Below are 21016 nucleotides of genomic sequence, written 5' to 3' on the forward strand. Positions count from 1 at the left end.
GTAAAAAGATTCCAAAGAGTGCCACATAAACAATGATCTCTCACCTATCAATTCTATCAATTACTTGACTGAAATACCAAGAATTACAAAATAAGTTATTAAAAATGTATCATGCAGACTGAATTTTATTCCCTTCAGAAGTATTGACAGTAGAGTCCTACAGCATGCAGTAACCCTGCAAATCACCTAGGAAGAACTCTTTCTATTTTATTTTTCCCGTACATATGCCTGTATATAATCTTCTCTTGTTCACAAAGAGATTTGCATAATGAGTCCTCAGCTTTGCCTGAAGTTCCCTAGTTTTTTTATTTGATTTTTAAATGTAGGGTCTTCAGAGACTAAAAGAAGACAGAAGACCAAGTGCTCCAAAACCGCCTGAAAAGCTACATAAAAGACCACGTAAAGCCATCAAAAGAGAAGTCCCCAAAATTCAGTTTCTCGTGTCAAGTGAAATGAACAGGCTGCCCAAGATGTGAATGCTGACTGCTGCTTATGACTAGACATTTTTCTAGACAAGGGAAGAAATGACTCTGAACTCAGGCACCATCCAACTAAAATACAAGTTTCCCTATTTATTAAACAGTTAAGTATTATTTCCTCTGTACTACTTCTTGCTTTGTCAGGATTCAGTTGAAGAGCTTACCGATATTGCAAGTACTTCCAATCCATTCTGGAGGACATGAACAGCGGAACGTATCTCCATCATCATAACATGTCCCACCGTTGCTACAAGTGTTTGCATCACACTGGTATTCACCTACACATTAGGTAAGTTAAAATTCAGCAAGTTAAGGCCAATGGAAATTAAAAGACGGGTAGTTTCTAAATCACAAAATTTTGTTGTTTTTAGAGAAGCTATATTTAAATGTAAAAGTACAAGAAACACATGGTTCCACTTGATGCATTATAATAAGCAAACCAAGAACAGTGGAATCTAAAGGCATCTCTTAACACACTATTCCACTATGAGTTGTGAAAAATCATAGTTATCTAGAAGTTGCTGTGAAACTAGAACAGGTAGCCAAAATACGATTTATTTCACTGATTGTTTTATTTTAAATTTCAGCAACTCCAGACTCATGCAAAGAAAGAAAACTAAAAACACTTACGTGAATGGCAAGTTTTTCCTTTCCAGTCATTCTTACATTCACAATAGAAGTCATTTACCAAATCAATGCATCGGCCACCATTGTGACATGGGTTAGGAGAACAGTCATTGAAATCTAGAAAAAGAGTTATTCAAATGAGCTGATCTAGTCCAGCTAAGACCATGAGAAAGAACGCAGAATATTTCTTTATAAATTAAGTCCTGTAGTAAGACAGCACTTCTGATTGTTAAGGAGTTCTTCATACAAGAGAAAGTTCTCAATTTTTAATACTGAGCATCACACATTACAAAAGACTTTAAGAACTTGAAAGTTTCAGTAGTAATACTGCTGATTTCTGAGTAATTAGAGACAAAGTAATTTTCCTTATTCCAGCAAATGTCTATTTTGAACCTCGCAAATTTTCTACCATGTGGCTTAAAGAGAGGGACCACAACGTCCCAAACATGAGCCTGAACCCAACTCCTCCATGTGAGACAGAGCTCCCTCTTCTGCTTTATGTCACAAGATACAAAGAGTAGCTGTTTCTACCACACATATTTGTGTGTATACATGCATGCATAATAGTTTAAAAGAATTCTTTTCACTCAAGTTTCAATAGTTAAAACAATTATTCTAGACCAACTTAATTTAGACCACACAAAAAACTCTTCAGTGCTATCTGTCAAAGGCTTCTCAGCCTTTCTTTCACATCTAAGTTGATGTGCCTCCTGTAATAAGCTTCAGCAACTTCTTCCCCTCTTTTAGAAGGGACTTCATTGAGAGTAGATAGCCACATTTAGCACAGCATCAACTGCAGTTTGCTCTGAAGAAACTTAACCATGAACTTGATATAGCATGCTGCTTTCTTAACCAAGGCCCAATGACTCTCAGCCAAGGTATTTAGGATACAGGCCTGCTCCCATTAAGCCCAGAATACAGAACACTAACTTGCAACATCCATTGAATAATCATTCAAACTGCAGCAGTTCTCTTCCTAACTAAGGACTAGAATGTTACATTTCTAATTCCTGCAGCAAGGTAGAAGCACGTTATAACTTGCACAGATTTAAAGTTAAAAGGCTTTCCAAATTTGGAAATCAATGTAAATTAGTAAATTTGGTAAAAGATAAGGTCACTACACACTAAGTAACAGAAGTTACATATGCTTATAGCAATAAAAGAAATGAGTCTTTCTAGCAGTCTCTTTCACTTTTGCCTTTCCTCAGGAGAAGAAAGTTCTCCTCCCAAGGTATAACCCAGACTACACAAAAGCACCAGATTACAGTCCCATTAAAAGAACAGTCTTCTGAAGCTGCTGCCCAAAAGCAGTATTTAAAATACTTTAGTGTCAGTTTACTTAGTGTTATTTGCCAAAAAGCAGAGGAACAACTGCACTATTAACCATATACCATCATTATTATGATAAAGTTGTAATATTAACATGCAGTGCATAGTAGTACTCACTTGTATCACACAGTTCTCCTTCCCAGCCACTTGAACAGAAACATTTAAATGAATCAACTTCATCAATGCACGTCCCACCATTCTTACAAGGTTTCCCAAGACAATCATTGATATCTATGACAAAAAGTCAGAAATTGCTCAAGGCTGTCTACATCTGCTATGGTCATGAATCTAGGTCAGTGATTTTTAGGTCTCTAGAAAAAAAGTGAAGCTGTTCTCCATTTTCAAATACACAAGAACAACTCAAAACATCCGTTTTCAAGTTTGGTAAGGGTTCCATAAGTGTTCTCTCATATATCAAGAAAACTAGAGCATTAAGTTCACCTGGTATAAAAAGCCAGATTTTCAAGAAATACCCAGAATAGCACTACACATTCTCTTAAGCTACGCTTGTCAGTGTCTCTCCATCAAACCCACAGTGGAGAAAGCCATGGCTTCTTTTCTAAGACTGTACAGAAAAGTAGCGGGTACAGACATATGCAAAGTTGGACTAAAACCAGTTCTCTTTCACAGAGAAAGAGTGAAGCACTACAAGACAACAATTACCAGAAGAAACCGGACTTCAAGCAGTATAACTGAAATTCACAGTGCTCTATGCAACTCTTAAAATGCGACTGCTTCACATTGTAGAGCTTCAAGACAAAAACTTTGAGGTTTAGATTAAAGAAGTCATTTAGAACAAACTCCCACTTACTTTCATGACAGTATATTCCAGTAAAACCTCTGTCACAGGCACAGGTGAAATTCCCTCCTGGCTGACTAATACATCGTCCATGAGGCCCACAAACATTAGATGAAATGAAACGAATTCCTTCTTGGGTAGTATTACTGAAGACTTCTATTGTGCAGCTGTCTATTACTAAGAATGGAAAGTAAACCATCAGACCACAATCTGTATCACCTCTTTTCAGTCATCAGAAGAGCTCTCCAAAAACACTACCTCTTTAAAAAAAAAGGACTGTCACAAGCACTTTCTTATCCCCATTTTGTAAGATTCTAGCACAGTAACATGTTTTTATTACTCTTCTCAGAAAGACTACTTACTACAGCAAGACAAGTATCTGGACAACAGTAGGTACCTTTACAAGAATTGTTCTTGCAGTGGTCCTTGAGATGAGAACAGTTCTTTCCATCATAGTCATCAGGGCAGGCACAGTAATAATCTCCTCCCAAATCATAGCATTTAGCCCCATTCTGGCAAGGGTTAGGTTCACAGAAATCAATATCCATCTGTAAGAAAGATCACGGTTAGCAGCAGCAGCATCATTTCCCAGGAGTAAGCAGCTCTATGTTGCCAGAGACAGATGAAGCTCATTTAAAAGAAACCTCAAGTTTTAACACTTATTGCTTTTCTACACTGCATTTCATCATGCAACACAGGGAAACTTCAGGTTACTTCACTCAATCCTGATATAGAGGATTTCTGATACTGTGATAAAGATACCTCCCTCCCTGCAGGAGGCTGAATAAACACAACAACTTAGCCAAGAATGAGACATTAGGAGGATACTGTGACCACTACAGAACATTATCAGTCCCTCTTCTGTCCTTCATAACCACAGATGAGAGCGCTATAACAAGTTAAATACCAGTGCACTTAACTTGCTTCTGCAATACCCTTAAAATGCACAGAACCTTACAAAACCTTATTCTCTAGAGTATTATTATCCTCCAGTCCAACTCTGGATTTTATTACTTTAATAACTCTGTAGCTAAAGAGGAGAAAAAAATCAAAGCTGATCAGAACAGAAGGAACCCCAGTACTCTGAGCATGTAATCCACCAGAAGATGTGCAATTCCAGCTGCAAGAGAGATTTTCAGCAAGCTATTTCATGCTCTTACACGAAACAAATAAAGTAGACTACAGAAAACAGTTAAGGTCTGAGAAAGACTCCTCAGATCTCTTCTATCAGATGCTTCCATTTGTTTCCTTCCATTAGTTTAAATTTCCCCTTCCCGATGCAAGTTCAGTAGCTGGGACTTTAGCATCTGTGGAATGAATGGTAGATATTTCCTGCAACACACACGGCAAGCAGCCAACTCTCCCTCTATTATTCAAACAGACTTGCTGAAACTTTAATTACATATTACAGCATGAACCATCCAGAAGCAGAGCACTCAAGATACAATTCTTCAGAATTCGGAAGAATTTCATCCATGAAAAATATTGTAGTAACATAGCCACTGCACTCACCTCACAGAAGACCCCTGAGAAGCCCTGTGCACACAGGCAAGCAAACCCATTCACCAGGTCCTTGCAGCGGCCTCCATTTTGGCATGGATTGCTTTCACACTCGTTTGTTTCTATCTCACAATTTTTCCCCGTGTAACCACGAGGACATATGCAGTGATAATCATTCACTTCATCCTTCAAGGAAGAGAAAAGAAAGAAAATGTAGGAAGGCTTGTTTATTTGATAAAACTCACAAAACAATTCAAGCTGTTTCTATACTCTGGTTTTGTAAACAGCAGTAGCACCACAAAATCATCTCGTTAAGATTTCACGTGCAGGCTCTGTCCAAAAAACACTAAAGATTTTAACATATCTTAGCTTGCGGTCTCATTTAGCCCACAAGCAGTTAAAAACTACAGAATTCATAACTAGCTAAATTTATTTTCAACGTGGTATAATAACTGACAAGAGTTACCTTACAAGTACCTCCATGCTGACATTGTCCATGACAGTCATTAATATCTATGGATAAAATACACAAGGCATTAGAATTTGTAGAAGACTAAGCTCTGAAGTACAAGCCTAGAATAAAAAGGCAGAACAAAGGACTTTCGTTTTCTAGATGTCTGAATGGGAAGCAAGGCTGCTTGAAATCTTTAGATATTATTTCAAAGAATTTGGAACTCAACAGAAATTAAGTAGCACCACCTAATTTCACATTTAAACTTTCAGGTGAAAAGTATTCAAAACTGAACCAGTACATGACAGCCAGAATCAGAGGCACAGAGTCTTACTCTAGGGAGATTACTAGGAGTCATGCAGGTTGATTTTAACACCGATTACATTTCTAAATCTTCAAATGCTACTTTCAACTTACTTTGCTAGAAGTTAGGACAGCAAATTTTTTTTCTTGTACAAGTTATCTACACTATCATTCATTATTAAATCTTTAAAAAGAGTAAAGCATCCTATGGTCAACATACATACTAAAGAAATACTAACTGATATGACAATTTACTCCCTTCCATCCTGGAATGCAGTCACAGTAATATCCACCAATGAGATTTTTGCAAGAGTAAGCATTAACACAAGGTTTCCCCTCACACTCATTAGCATCTGTGAAAGAAGATAAAAGAAAGAAGAGAATAAAGAACAAACCCAGAAACAGGTTACCGCAGCACCAAGCAAAGTCCCCATGCAATGCAAGCATCAGAAGCTTGTCTTACACAAATTGGCAGGACAATAAAACCATTTACATACAACAGGTTTTCAAAGCACACTCATCTACAACAGCACATGCATGTTATCTTACTTCTCCCATTTGCTAAAATTCAAAAAGGGTAACGTGTTAGTTAGGGCAAATCCCTTCCTTGCCTCCATAGGGTAAGTCACTTTCTGCCACCATTAATTAGGAGCTACCATCACCAGTGCTGTACTTTGAAACAGAGCAGTTACTGGGCATTCTAGAGGAGTTATTATAAACAAGCTTAAGCTGGCACTCTCATGGTCACAAGTTCACTTGAAATGTCTATTTAAAATCTACTAGAGCTAAGATACCACCAATAGCAATGCACAACTTCAGTTCTCACTTCAAATACTCATTATTTAGGAATTCTCTTCAGTGGCCTTCAAAGCTAGAGAACAAAATTACTTACCAAGCTGACATGTTGCTCCAATCCACTGCTGTGGACATATACACTCAAATGAGTTAATATGATCAATACAGGTCCCTCCTTGAGCACAAGGGTTTGATGCGCATTCATCGATATCTGTGAAGTCAGAGTGTGCCTTCCATTACAAGGTTAAAAAACTTGGATGTTTAAAAGTTACTTTGCAAGGGGAAAGTGATGTTGGCATACAAAAGCTTATGAAGAAGCTAACCATTCTGACCTAGTTTTTTAACTTAGATTTTTCTCGCATCTTTGAGACTGGGGAAAGACGAACTCTGCAGTTTTGTACCCGCAAACATTAAGAATTGATCTGTTGATTTACACATCACATTCCTAGATTATGCCACAGGTTGAACCAGTATTTTTCAAGGACAGCTGCTGTTGAAAAACGTAAGTCTGCTGTTCAAAATCACAGAGAATGTGCAAACCAAACCCAGATACCTACTAGCAAATGAACTGTTACATATGCCTACAAAACATGTCAACTACCTCCCCTTTGCTCCAAAGCAAAGATTTCATTTCTTAAGTGAGACATCTATTCTTCCAACTACGTTAAGGGGAGAACCTTTCGTATTTCTATTTCTTAAAATGAATCCACTTTATTTTACCTTAGTCCGGCTAAATAGCTTAAAATTGTCCCAAAAACTTTGCAGCAGAGCATTTCTTCATGCATATCTTGCAAAGTTTTGTAGGTAATGTGATCTAGCTATGCTTCTGACAACTTGTAAATCTAAACTGCATCACGTACATATTGATTTTAACACCACAGGCCACACAGTACCATTAATCTTATCGGTTTCCCAACACATAGCTGTTAAGTCAGTTAAAACAAGACTACTAAACTACTACTAAATTCCATACCCACAAAGCATGATTACTAAGTAGGGTTTTTTGTTCTTTTTTTTTTTTTAAATCAGCCTTTCCAACCCAAGAGGTCAGCCATCAGTAAATGCATACCCACCAATAGCGCATGTTGGTCCACTCCACCCTGATGGGCAGTGACACTTGAAGCTTGATGAAATTTCATGACAAGTTCCACCATTAGCACAGGGATTAGATACACAAGCGTGCTCCGCTGGGAAGAAAGAGGGAGACATTCTTGCTAAATACTCTTCCAATATCAAAAATAGAGAACTTACATACTTAGAAAGTGTGTTTTGACTAAGAAAGTTGCATCATATTTTATAACTACTAACTTTAAAAGCCTAAAGGTAAATGGGCCACTGTATCACTATACAAGGCGGTTAGAAAAAATTTCCCATTAACATAGTGCTTCCAGCCCCACACTTCCACCTCTAGTCTGCTCCAGCACTTTTTTTTTTTTAAAAAAACTTCAATGACACAAAACAGGTGAGGTGTATGCAGACATCTGAATACTACTAACAGCTTAAATATCAAAGGTCAGTTTAGCTTCATTCTAATACTGTTCCTTGGAAACAGCAGAGAACAGAGCTACTTGCAATTATAGACAGCACTGCCTGGTGTCAATCCATGTAGAGTTGTAACACTTGCAGGAGCTGCAAAGTAACAATCTTGAGATACTTCCTCTCTCAGAAGCCAGAGCAGCTTTGGGAAAGAGGAAAGCAATCCCTTTATTAGGCAAAGGGAATGCAGCTAGCATTTATATTCTGGGACTTCAGGTAAGTTACCTAGCTTGTAGAAGGAATTTACTCTGTCTTGGATGCTTTCTTTATGAGAAGTTTTAGGCACTAATACCTATGTTCTGCTAATAATCAGTCTCAAACTTCACAAATGTATTTCCTATTTTATCCCACCTTCTCATCCAGAGAACCAAGTTCACAGAATGGTTTGGGTTGGAAGGGACCTTTAAGATCATCCAGTTCCAACCCCCTGCTATAGGCAGGGACACTTCCCTCTAGACCAAGTTGCTCACAGCCCCATCCAGCCTGGCCTTGAATGCCTCCAAGGAGGGGGTATCCACAACCTCACTGGGCAACCTGTTTCAGTGCTTCACCACGCTCACAGTAAAGAATTTCTTCCTAATATCTAGTCTAAATCTACCCTCTTCCAGTTTAAAGTCATTTCCTGTTGTTGCTTTACTACAACTTTTAAGGCAAGCTATTTCATTTGTTTTTCCAAAAATTCACGGTATATTCTGATAACATCATCAACACACAGCATTTTACTGTAGTTCAAATAAAACATACATGCTGATAAACACGGAAACCTTCTGATGAAAATTTAATGAACTTAAAGCCCAAACATGTTAAGCGGAAGAAAAAGTGGGTTCTTCCCATCTACACTTGTTAACAAGTAATGGCAAAATTCATGATGAGAAGACAGGGAATACACCCTCCCAAAAAAAGTAAAAAAAAAAAAGGATTTAATTTATCATAGTAAGAAGTACTAAGTGTCACCACACATTATCCAACTGAATACTGAAGTGTGGGGGGGAAAGAAGGGAGTGAAGACCACCCCAAAAAACTTTTCATTCTTTTCCAAACATGAGATCTTTAAAATAAAAGATATTATAGATATTAAACATTTGCCTCTTCATCTCCAAAGAGATACAATAAAATCAAGGAAAGTCTCCAAATATCAAAGTAGTCTCTAGTACATAAAAATTTGGGTCTTTGTGTGCAATACACAAAGAAAGCAATGAACCATCCTTGTAGTGTTGTGCAACAGGAAATAGTTTTCCATGTTGGACTGCAGTCAAGAAGGTACACTCATCAGAAGTATAGTTTAAATGCTTCCCTCCATTTTGGCAACAGAAGGGAAGACTTCTGTTCATTTAGACTATGCTCAAGGTTACTCTATAGGAGGACTCAAGCACACTTCCACAGCAGTTAACATCTACATTTTCAATCCAAAGATGTTAAAAATTATTTTAATGGGGGATTTATAACATGAAGTTCCAGTTCATTAAAAAAAACAACAACACATGTGGGCAAGTAAAAAAGATCTGGCCAAGAACCCCACTGCACCACAGTTAAAACTGAAATATCCATCACTACCACCTTCCTCAGTCTCCAGCTTGTGTAAATGCAGGTTTGCAGCGCATCGTAAGAAGAAAACAAAGGTAGCAGGGAAAAACATGCCAGAGGAAGGCACACCTGTAACCCACATCCAGGTGACTACAGTTTGATTTCATGCTTGGATTAGAGGAAACAAACAAAAAAGTGGAATGAAGCATTCTGAGTCTTATCCAAGGATGACTATGGAAGCATTTCTGCTGCCTGCAGTGTTTTTTTTTTTTTTTTTGAAGCTTAAGGCAATAGACTGGAGGAGATAATGCTGGTATACCTTCACTGTCACACAAAGTCACAATGAAGTTGGAGAGGTAAGTTGTGTGCCTTCAGCCCCCCCACCCACCAAACATCTCTAAGAAACCTAGCTAACTTTTTTCCAAAAATAGTCCCTCCGCTCTACAGAAAGCACAATGAACACAAAAATGCCATCAGACTGACTAGAGCACAGCTCTGCTTAAAACTGTTTCAGGTTATGCATGCAATATCCAGAAGTACCAATTTCACAGTTCTTTCCAGAGTAACCGTCTGGGCAAGCACAGCGATATTCATCTGGTTCAGTATTCATACAGGTTCCACCGTTCAGACAGGGATGGTGATTTCCACAGTAATTCAGATCTGGACAAAGAAAAATGCCGATCAATAGGAAATAAAAATTTTAATATTACTATTTTAATCCCTAGTCAGACATACAGATGCCTTTCTGGCTGAAGCATCTTTCACCCATACCATCCTTACATTCCATTAGCTGGACTGTCAGCTCGCTACTCACTACAGAGCAAGAAAGGATGAACAGAAGAACTGAACAAGTTAGAGGAGGCAGGATCATTCCAAAACTTTTGTCTTAAGCTTCCTATACTTACAGTGTTTAGTTACCACCTGCCATAAAAGGATTAGAGACAGAAATACTCTGGTTGTTGCACACTAGCAGGAAAAAAATGGTTAATGAATTATCAGTTAATCATGCAGCTTTACTTATTTTTCCTGTAAATTAATGTTAAGTACCTTTGTTACAGAGCAGGCCACCCCAGTTGGTTTCACAATTACACTGCCATGGTTCATTACAGCTCCCATGAGCACAGCCTGGGTAGCGGACACACTCATCACAGTATTGTCCTTGCCAACCATAATGACACCTAAGATGTAAGTTCACATGTTAAAAGTTAGCAACATGATGCTTAATTACCAGCATTACAGGTATTTTGAATGCTACACTTACCATTCTCAAGAACAAGGTCAGCTGTTCCATGTGCAACAGACAACAGCTTTATTTCTGCTATTTAGAAGACACACACCAGTCTTCTTGAACATCTCTCCTGAACTCACCTTGCTCAACCCCATTACACACAATGACAACAAACTAAGCACCGTGTTACGAGAGCCATACGTGAAATCAGGTGTCCCTTCATAAGGAATCCCAGCTTCACATAATCATCTCACACTAGAATAAAAATGACTGATGTATAAAAATGTTAATGCTATTTTTCTAAAAGGAGACTGCAGGTGTACAGAATCAAGGACCACAGCTCGTGCTATGAAGATGGCTTTCAGGAGATTAGCTAGTTTGTTCTAGAGTCTTTAGTCCTGGAAGACTGAGGGTAGCCACAAACACAGCTGTCTTGTCAGTTTTCTCAAGAGTTACTCAAATAATTTTTTTTCTATTGTATCTTTAGTGACATTCACAAAGAAGTAGTCCTTGGAGAAGGGAGAACAGAAAGCAAATGATTACTAATGGCTTTTGTTTAAGTAGTTTATATTTTATCAGACGATTTCTTCACAGACAACTATCTTTAGATTATGTCATCTGTAATGGTGCCCAAAATTATGCAAACAAAGTAATGATTTATGCTACAGGACAAGTATCAAAGGCATTGCCTCTGCTTTTTGTTTTTCAAGTGCATCTAACATACATTCTAACCAAACAGAATTAGTAAGCTTACTCTGTTAGGCTGAAAACATATTTGTCTGTTCTTTCACAAGTAGTTCTCATACACCATTTAAGAGCCGTATTAGCAACAAAGATATATAAAACCACACTGCATGGGATCTGAGCACAGGCACGCCAGCGGAGATATGAGCTCCAATGTGTGCATGTGTGTGGGGGGAACATAGGAAAATTGTACTTCTGCTTTTAAATCCATTACCTATTACCAGAATGTTTTGAATACCATAAAAAAAATCTTAACTCTTCTGGGTATCAGAAAAGATGAGGAAAAAAACTGGCTCCTTGGGAATCAATTCCACCATTTGAGTGAGCATTACTGATCCCCAGAGGACTAGACCAGGTTATGCTGGCAGTATGCTGTTTACATTTTTATTTACATAGGCAGAAAGAATTCTGATGCAGATCTTCCCAAGGCAACTGTTTTTTATATAGAGCTCCAGAACTACTTTGAATTCTCAACCTCAGCATCCCCTCCCAGTGCAAAGCCTAAGAGCTGCAAGATCCATACAGGACAGCCTCAGTTTCCTGCGTAGTCCAAAAGCCTTCAACTTAAATTTAAATTTTAAATTAATAAATAATAAATTAAATTAATAAATTAATAAATAATTAATAATTAATTTAAACTTTAAATTAATGTGAGGCTGCCATAAGAATATGCCCAGAGAACATGCATACTTCAGAAGTGGTGTGCTTTTGCTGTACTAGCAGTAAGAGGAAACAAATACTGTTCCTGCTAAATTTGATCTTTTCCTTCCTTCTCAGGGACAGAAAAATCTTTTCAGAGGCAGATAATAAACAATAAAAAAAGCACTAACTCACTTTACTGGCCCTGGCCCAACCCAGCATCCACGCCAAACCTGGCACTGCTGCCAGTGATTCACCATGACTATCCCAGCCCGAGCCAGCTCCCCACCCACATACAACAAGCATTTTCAAGGGCTGAAAAAGTCTGCATCACAACACAGACATCACAGTAAATCTATTTGTTTTCCATACCTAATAGAGACCAAGTTTCTTTAACACTGCATTGATAGTAAAGACTGAAAAGAAAAATACTGCCACCAGCTTAAAGCTTGAATGCACTTTTAAGTACCCACCTGAATTTGTAGGTATGCTCAACTCTGCATTAAGATGAGTTTAACAGAAGGAGGTTGTTGCTTTTGCATTATATTCAGCACAAACTCCACTGTTAAGCATACTGCCGAGCCGGAGGGAAATCATTTCTACAGGCTAAAGACAGTCCAATCAAAGGAACACAGTGTTTACAAGTCAAAAGGTTACTATGTGGTAAGCTGATCAGCCCGCAGTTTACAAGGAAGAGTAAATTAGGATTTCCTCTTGAACAGGAAGTCTGGTCGCATCCTACATTAGCAGGTGCTAGGACAGCTTTAATCCCACTTCCTTCTAAAATGATAACGTTTAATAGATCCCAGCTCACTAAGAGCAAGATGTGATCAGAAAAGTGAAACCAAGAAATGGGCACATTGCAATTTGAAGAGAAAAAAAATCAAGTCAAAATACAAAGGGAAAAAGAAAAAGCCCAAGAGGTACAGATACAAAAGGAATAGCGTCTATGAAAACAGAATTCCTTTCCAAATAATGACCACTTTTTAAAACAAAGAAAAACCCTCTTTCTTCCTTCCCACCTCCTTACTGAGGATAGCTGGGAAGTTTCTGCAACCCTAAGTTTTTCACATCTGAATAAATAAGAAAGCCAAATTTAGAGAATTAATAAAGATTCCCATTGTTCAATGGACAAAGAAAATTCTTACTGGAATCAAGATTCTACTTCCTTTGTCCTTCCCCTCTGCTGACTTCATTGGCTCTAACTCCTCTTTACAACCAACCGCAAAACAAAATCAGGGATGGCTTAATCTCAGCCTTTGCTGGGTTATTAGCAGTACAAAAGAAGCTACCATAAATAGATTGCTACAGTTTAGTAACTTCCTGATGGAAGGCTGAAGCACAGGCATCTGCTCCCAGACCAAAGCCTCCCTGCAGGTCAGGATTAAAACAAAGAGTGCAATAGGAATAGAAGTAGTCATTTTGGAACTGAGAACTTGCAGAAAAGATCCTGATACCTCTACAGGCATGCTTCACAGCTTCCATTTTTCTTAGATGAAAGTCTGGAGGCAACAGAAAATGAGAATTGAAGTACAAGGCCAGGGCAGAAGAGGTGGCAGGAGTTAACATTAGCAAAGCTTTGAGATAACTTCAGTTTTGTGACTAGAGAAACTGCAACCACACAAGAAAAGAAATGGTTCACAATGACTATTAGACAAAGCCACAATAATTCAACTCACAGTGTATACTTAGAATAAGCAAGTAAGGCTTCAAACAGCTAAATGCCAGGATAAGGAAGATCTATAGTACATTCAAAACCATAAATTCATTATTAAGAAGTTCCACAGAAGCACCCATCATCATGCACAATTTAATGATACACAAGTACTCAAGAGGAGGACAAAGAAATAGCTTTTTTCAATAGTTCCAGCTCCGTAAAGTAGAAATTGTTCTTTCAGAACTATGCTTTTCCTATATTCCTCTGAAACAATTCTAAATAAGGAAAGCTGACAGCAGTCCTTGTTTTCCCTGAGCATGTTTGCAGTAACTGTATTGTTAAAGCTAGATTAAAATGGAGCATCCTTGAATCAGACAGCTCAAGGTGTTTTCCAAAGATTCCATATTGTTCATGCAAAGCAACATGAACTGTATTTGAGAGCAACCTGGTCTAATCTGAGCTACTTTGGGCAGATAGCAGGTCTAGATGACTCTGGAGATCTTTCCACTCTCCATGATTTTAAGACAGTATTCCAAAAGCAGCAAAAGCAGCAATGCGGAAAGGTGAGGAGATGTACTCAGACCCTCACAGTCTGAAAAACCATAGTCCCTCAGTAGTTGGTATGATTAAACAAAAAGGAAGAAGTCTCTCACTCATCAAGAAGTTACAGTGCTCTCAATGGTCAACTTGATTCATTCAGCTGTTTTATACCACCGTCACACATTGTTTATTCTCATGTTTCAATCACTTCTAGTTATTTGCAAGTCTTATACTGTCAGTGTGAAGTTCATTGAGAAATGGCATGTTGCAGGCTTCATTCAATCCCTCATCTATACTCTGGTTAACCTGATGAAAAAAGCTTGTAATACATGGGAGAGAATACCTAAGTCAACTCTGTTCTGCACCTATCTACTAAGTTTTTTGCAACTAATGTATATGTACATTTAAACCACCAACAGAACAAAGAAAGAAACTGTCTGAAGTCTAGGTGAAAGCACAGAGCCCAAAAATAAAACACCCAAGGAGGACATTCCCCAAAGAAATACAAGCTTCTAATTACCATCTTCCTGGTATCTTGTTCATTCCATGAATGTAGGAGGAAAGATCCCTGTGATGAGATATTTAACTGTGGTTTTTTTTTTTTTTTAAAGCAGGGTTTTTGGAGGGAGCATCTCCGACTCAGATTTCAATTAGAAACCGTGGCCAGAATACCGAAGACAGGAAAACAAAGCAAAGCAGTGACATTAAGAACAGAAGAAAAATGCATCATTCAGGGGTGGGGGGAAAAACAACCTTCTTAAATAGAAAAACATGGAGTTTTATGATGACGTGAACAGGATGGTGTTACATAGGCCAGAACAATGGCTTTATATTAGCTATTTACTTAAAATAACTGTAAGAAAGTCTGTTTAATCCTTCATGAGATTGTTGCATAGCAGGGAGCAATATGGTTTAACTGTTGATCCTACAATTCTGGGCATTCAGACTCAGTATTAGAGCTAGTATGCCATCCACTAAGAACTGGTGAAGTCACAGAAATGCATTCTCTACTTTCCTGCCTTTGAAATAGGCACGATAGTCAGCTCTGTCAACAAGATGCTCATTAGTGTACTCAAATCCTTCAATTACTCCTCTGCTTTTCCTCTCAATCCCACAGCTCTTATTAGACCAAACAATGCAATGCTTTCCTACAAACTTGTTTCTCCTATAATAAAGCTACTGAAAGTTACCATTCTTGCTCCAGTGCCTTATTTAGCTTTGTGGAGATGATAGAGGGGAAGGTTCAACATGGTTTACCCAGAACATAAGGGTTGCTTGCAGTTAAGTGGCTCTAATGGTGCAACTACTTCACATCAAGAACATGCTTTCCTCAGTGAACTACCCTATTTTTCCCGTTGGTGTGTTGGTTCACATCAGAGCTGTTTTGGAACAAAGGAACCTAAAGAAGTTTAATCTAAAAAGAAGGTAACATAAGACAAAGTATTTCAGGAGCACACCTAATGCCTTCCAGCTGCAAACAGACATTCAGGCCACAGGAACAAACTAGAGCTGAAAGCAACACTGAGAACCTGATATCCAAGGTAAAAACACTTCAACGCTACATCTTTTGATCTACTGTTCTAATTTGTTTGTACTACCTACCTAGACAGGATAAGATGCTACATTTTTATTTCCTGTGCTTGCTCACAATCTCCTGGGAATTACTACTCATTAGGATACATTCCATGCCTTTCAACCCATCAAGGCAGTCAGTGCAGAACATGCCTGTTTCTTGATCAATTAAGAAACAAAACATGAGATTCATCTTTGTCCAACTTGATACACTTATTTGTTAAATACTTGCCAACATCCTCAGAGGGCTTACTACCAGGACACAAAAGGCACAGCAAAAAAATCACACTGGTTATAACAGGCAATTATATGATGAGCCACAGCAACTGTAATAGTTTTGCAAGTATCTTAAAAATCATGTGTGAAAAATGGGAGAAGACATTCAGATAGAGGTACCAAGTACACTCTTGCAGGGCCAAACAGCCATCAGCTCTTTAGGGAATCACAGCTAGCCTATTACTGCAGCATCTGAAAAGGTGAGATGCCACAACAGCTGGTGCATGACAAAGACTTTTAGCTCACTACTCAAACCAGCTTGAGACTTCTCACCAGTGGGTGTTCCATTCCTTCAGTAGAAGGAGGCCATATTGTTTTAGATCAACTCTTGACAAGACCTGGTTAGCCAGTATCTCATCTAGGAGCATTTTCAAGATGTTTAGAAGCTGCATACCCAACCCAGCATTCTTCTGAGGTTTGACTTTGAACTAGCTAATATGAAGCCTGCTGTCTCCTACTTTCTCTCCATTTTCAGGAACATGTGTTATATTCCCTTCTTTTTCCAGTTCTAAGATCTTTTGCTAGTCCTCTAGAGCCCTTCAACGATGACCTGTTTTGAGATCCCTGACACCAATGCTAACAGCATCATCCAACTACTACAGAAAAAAGAGATTAGTGATACTGGTTGACCTACTACTCAAAAGTAAGGCAAGACTTTGAAAGCTTCCTTCACAACTAACAAAGGCTCTCCAGAACACTACTACTCTCAACAGTCTAAGATAGTAGTAGCAGCTCATTTTACAACTCAGGCTTTTGTCCCTGCGTGTCTCTAACGAAACAACTGAAAAATAGTCAAGCCTGTCCAGGTCCTTACAGTGACAGTTTAAGGGCACAAAAACACTTGGGATGAGGTCTACAGCACCTGTAGACACCACTGGACACAGTAATTCAACCTCACAAGCAAGGCAAAATTGGAATACAAAGACTGTAAAATATAAGACACAGCTCTAGACAGAAAGTTTGAGAAATTTCTTTCAACAGGACAAAATACCTGATTAAATAATAACTAACAGTACCATAAAGTTAAAATTCTTTCACATATAGTTCAAAGTAAGTCTGAAGTAAGACGGTCTGAAGTAGAGAATTTCAACAATTAACTTCAAACGTTTTAAAACCTGAATGTTTGCTCTGTTCAGCTTGCACAAATTCATATTAGAGGACTGACAACTTACTTCCCTTTCATTTCAGACAATACATACAAGGTTTCTTGCATCACACTTGTGTGAAATAAAACCTGCATTTCCCAGGACTTAGCCTAGGTTCCATCATAGTTCCACAGAGATGCAGCCAAATACAAGCTGAGCAGTTGTAAGATTTTGACCCCTTTTTGCTTTGGAAGAGAAAGTCAAGCAAAGGCAAAAGGAGAAAGACTTCCAAAAATACTGTCAGCCTAGCAGAAATATGACAATGTAAACCAGACAAGGCATAACTGAACTTCTGCCAGACCCAAACCACTTTGGATCACAAGACAGTGAAAGATTAAGCTGTTAAGCAGCCTACTGGCAGCTTAAGAATGGTACCAAACAGTCAGCAGTTTTAATCAAGGAAGGAGATTGTCATTTGTGGTTTCTTCATGTTCACCTTGATAATTTCCTAAGGTGATTGAGCCTAACCCACTTATAAGTCATCAGATAAAACTTCATTCTTCTCTAGACAGTTTAGTAGGATTTAATGAAGCAACTCAAACAATGCAAACATATACAAGAAGTATCCATTGTTCTGGCTCAACAGTATTGTTTCTTTGACAATCCTTCCTAGCACACTGTGGTCCGGTGAAGTCAACCCATTAACAAGACCACTTGGTCTGCCACTGCAGGCAAACACCAAACATGGATATGGATAAAAACAAAAGACACTGATTAAAAAAACAAAACTGCCAACATTTTCCCATCTTAGCCCGATTCAATTAAGTTGCTTTCCTCAACGGTGACATTTTGTTCAATATTTATTATATTACTTCTGAACTGCCTTCAGAATAAGCAAAACCTGCCACCTAGATTCAGGGATACCACAAAAATAATTTCTTACATCAAGTTGTCTTGAAGTCTCCTATTTTTCACTTATTTGACAAAAAATGCAAGAAAATAGTAAACTTAACACCACTATTAGCTCCTCTAAAGAGGCATCTGTATTTGCTCAGCTGATGAGATCCAGCTTCAGCTAATGACCTGTAAGTTATGAGTAGTCTGCAGACATTAGCTACAGCAAAGATTTGGTTTTGCTAGAACATTTAATCCAAGAACAGCTCTAAATTACTCTGGAAAAATCAAAGCACAGAGGGTAGATTCAGAGCCACTGCTTAAGTTATCCGCATGTTCATGCAAGTTGAAGATGGAAACTGTTTTCCAGCTCTATTTATAAATACCATTGCATACTTGGGCAAAGAAGCAGCAATTGGCACCAGTAGATTTCCATGCATCTCACACCCATGTTTTTCTCACATTTTCATTTTCCTTTTGAATTAAAAAAAGGACATTGTTTTCACCTGTTAAATGACAGCAGCAACTGTCTAAAGACCAGGAAGAAGGAATCTAGATTATAATTCAATAGCACCAAACATAGCAGATTTTTTTTTTTTTTAAGTAACAGCTTCCTTTGTACTGCTGAAGATAAAGGTCACATCTCCAAGCCTTATTTTTAGTTCAGCACGGTTTTTCTATAGAAAGGATTATCCATTTGGATTAGAAAGTCTACTTCTAACATAGCCTAGTAACCGTTATGGAATACAAACTAGAGATATCTGCATGACTGATCTCAAGCAAACAAGTCACTTTTACAGAGAGCTGAGAGCCTTTTGCAATACTAGAAATAGCAGCCATACATAGAAAAGACAGTATTTTTCTTCAACCTGCTGACCAAGTATCACTTCAGTAGACAGGTATGAATTAAGACATAAATGACATACGATCCATCTGGAAAATTAAGCCCCCTATTCCTTCCTCCTGTACATTTTTTCAGATGACAGAATCCACCCCAAGTAGTGAGATTTCTGGTCACACTCTTTCAGTAGCCTCAGCATTATTTTTGTAATGTTTATTTAGGCAGGCAGATTGGAAGGGGCACCTAGATGCTTCTTCATGTCCTTGACATGACATACAGGAAAGCTTTTGCTCATGACACCAATTATTGACAGACATCTTTAAAAAAAGTATCCCAAGAACCCAGAACTCATCTTCAAGGGCTCTCTATCCCCTTCTCAAAGCTCTCCTTCCACTCTCCAATTTCTGCCCTTCCCAATACAGCAAGTATCACAGAGAAGTGAAAGTTAACACTGAAACTAACTCCTTTCTGACTAGGGTTTCATATTTGCCTAAAGCTAATTGCTTTCATCGTTATTCAAAGGCTCCTTGCATTCCAAAAGCAAACATTCACAGGCTCCTAAGGGCACTCTTCGGATAGATACAGGACTCCAGAAAGATAAAGCAGAATTCAGCAGAGTAGGTTCTCAAGGTTCTTGGAAGGCTCAAGAAAAGGAATATTTCTTGCTCACTAAAGATCATCAACAGCAATAGTAAAACACACAAGACTTAAGATCACAAACTAAACATCTAACAATAGGTAAAGATCTCAAATAGCATTGAAAATACTTTTTCATAAAAAGGAAACCAGGGATTAGATAAACATCTGCCTCAAGGAATCATCTTCAGGAAAATTTCACTTCTTCAGAAGTGTAACTGCACATGCACAGCACCACACTGGATTTCATATATTGGAACTAGTGCAGAATTTTCAGCCAGATTTGAGAACCTCAACACAATCTTCTACAAGTCAGGAGCATCTGAAAAAGTTTCAAGGCAGTATGAAACTAAGATGCAGCTGTTTAAGATTTTCTGTTATGTGCCATACTCCACTGTTAGAAACTTCCAGTTCTAGTCCCATTCTGCTGGAGTTCACACATCTTCTGCCAGAGCTCACTCACTGCACTTCAAAGCCAGCAGACAGCTAGGCTACCTGCACCTTTCTTCTGCCATAGTCATACTATTTGCTAGTAGGAGGATGAAGCAGAATTGCCTTAAACTGTCAGAGCTTGACTCAAATGGTATTTGTAAGCCCTCAGGTATTCAGACAGCCAGTTGTTTCACCCAAGCAAAAAAAGACTCTATATAGCTTAAAACCAATCACAAATAAAGTCATGAACTTAAAGGATCACATCTGCAAGTAGACCAGTTTCATTTCTTCAACAGTCAGCATATAAGCAGGACCTGTTTCCCCCGATATACCACATTAAATGCTTGAACTTGAATAAAAACAATCTACTCTTCTCTTCACATCTGCTTAATCACAAAGTAACACAAACATTGCAGACTGTTCTTTCATACCTAGGGACCAAGAATATTCACTTGGGGTAGGATGTTTAGGTTGAGGTTGCTACTGTTATCATCATTACTATCAAAAAAGCTTCTCTGAGGGAAAGTTCTGTTTTGATGATATCTACACATTTAGTGTTCTAGTACTGTGAGCATTTCCTATTCATATCAGTCATTCTTAAAAAACACGTTTCCCTTTTTATTTAAGGAGAAAAAACAATACATAGAGATGAAAGCTCCTCAGGACTTGTTTAAAAAAGAAAAGGATATTTCTTATTTGATAAATGCATAGTTTAGGGTTACATGAGGCAAAAAATATTCCATCCTATATACACAAGAACACAGAACAGCATCTTACACCTGTGATGTCTACTTACTACCTAATGATATCCATGCAATTTTACAGTTTTTCCTTTTTAAAGTAAGTCCTTAAGGAGTAGTAACATACACAAAAATCAGTAGAAATATCAGTACTCAAAAGTAAGATATTCAAGCATGCAGACTTACTTGCATTCCCCAGGTACGCTGCAACCCCCATGGAGCAGATTACATCCTTGTTTACATACAGCTGCAAATAAATAAGAGTTTAGGCTTCAGTTAGTTTGAGCAGCTAAACAGTCCCCAGTATAGCAGCAATCTTAACTGTTCAGCTAGGGGTTTTGTGGTGCAACCTATTTGTTGCTTGGGGAAAGCCGGATGTCTCTGGGCAT

The 21016-nt window shown here is 38.2% G+C and overlaps 1 protein-coding gene across 1 annotated transcript in view; it reads right to left on the reverse strand.

Moving 5' to 3' along the window:
* The window catches only part of JAG2 (jagged 2), a 66747-nt gene that overhangs the window by 13251 nt on the left and 32480 nt on the right, over window positions 1-21016 (reverse strand). Inside the window, exons 5-17 of the mRNA XM_021403375.1 lie at window positions 20814-20874; window positions 10391-10521; window positions 9884-10003; window positions 7357-7470; window positions 6381-6494; window positions 5728-5841; window positions 5201-5247; window positions 4747-4920; window positions 3632-3782; window positions 3247-3411; window positions 2553-2666; window positions 1110-1223; window positions 644-757 (exon numbers count right to left, since the gene is read on the reverse strand). Of these exons, the coding sequence (XP_021259050.1) occupies window positions 644-757; window positions 1110-1223; window positions 2553-2666; window positions 3247-3411; window positions 3632-3782; window positions 4747-4920; window positions 5201-5247; window positions 5728-5841; window positions 6381-6494; window positions 7357-7470; window positions 9884-10003; window positions 10391-10521; window positions 20814-20874 (1533 nt within the window). The remainder of the gene's footprint in view (window positions 1-643; window positions 758-1109; window positions 1224-2552; window positions 2667-3246; window positions 3412-3631; window positions 3783-4746; window positions 4921-5200; window positions 5248-5727; window positions 5842-6380; window positions 6495-7356; window positions 7471-9883; window positions 10004-10390; window positions 10522-20813; window positions 20875-21016) is intronic.

This window comes from Numida meleagris, chromosome 6, assembly GCF_002078875.1.
Source record: "Numida meleagris isolate 19003 breed g44 Domestic line chromosome 6, NumMel1.0, whole genome shotgun sequence".
Lineage (NCBI taxonomy): Eukaryota > Metazoa > Chordata > Aves > Galliformes > Numididae > Numida > Numida meleagris.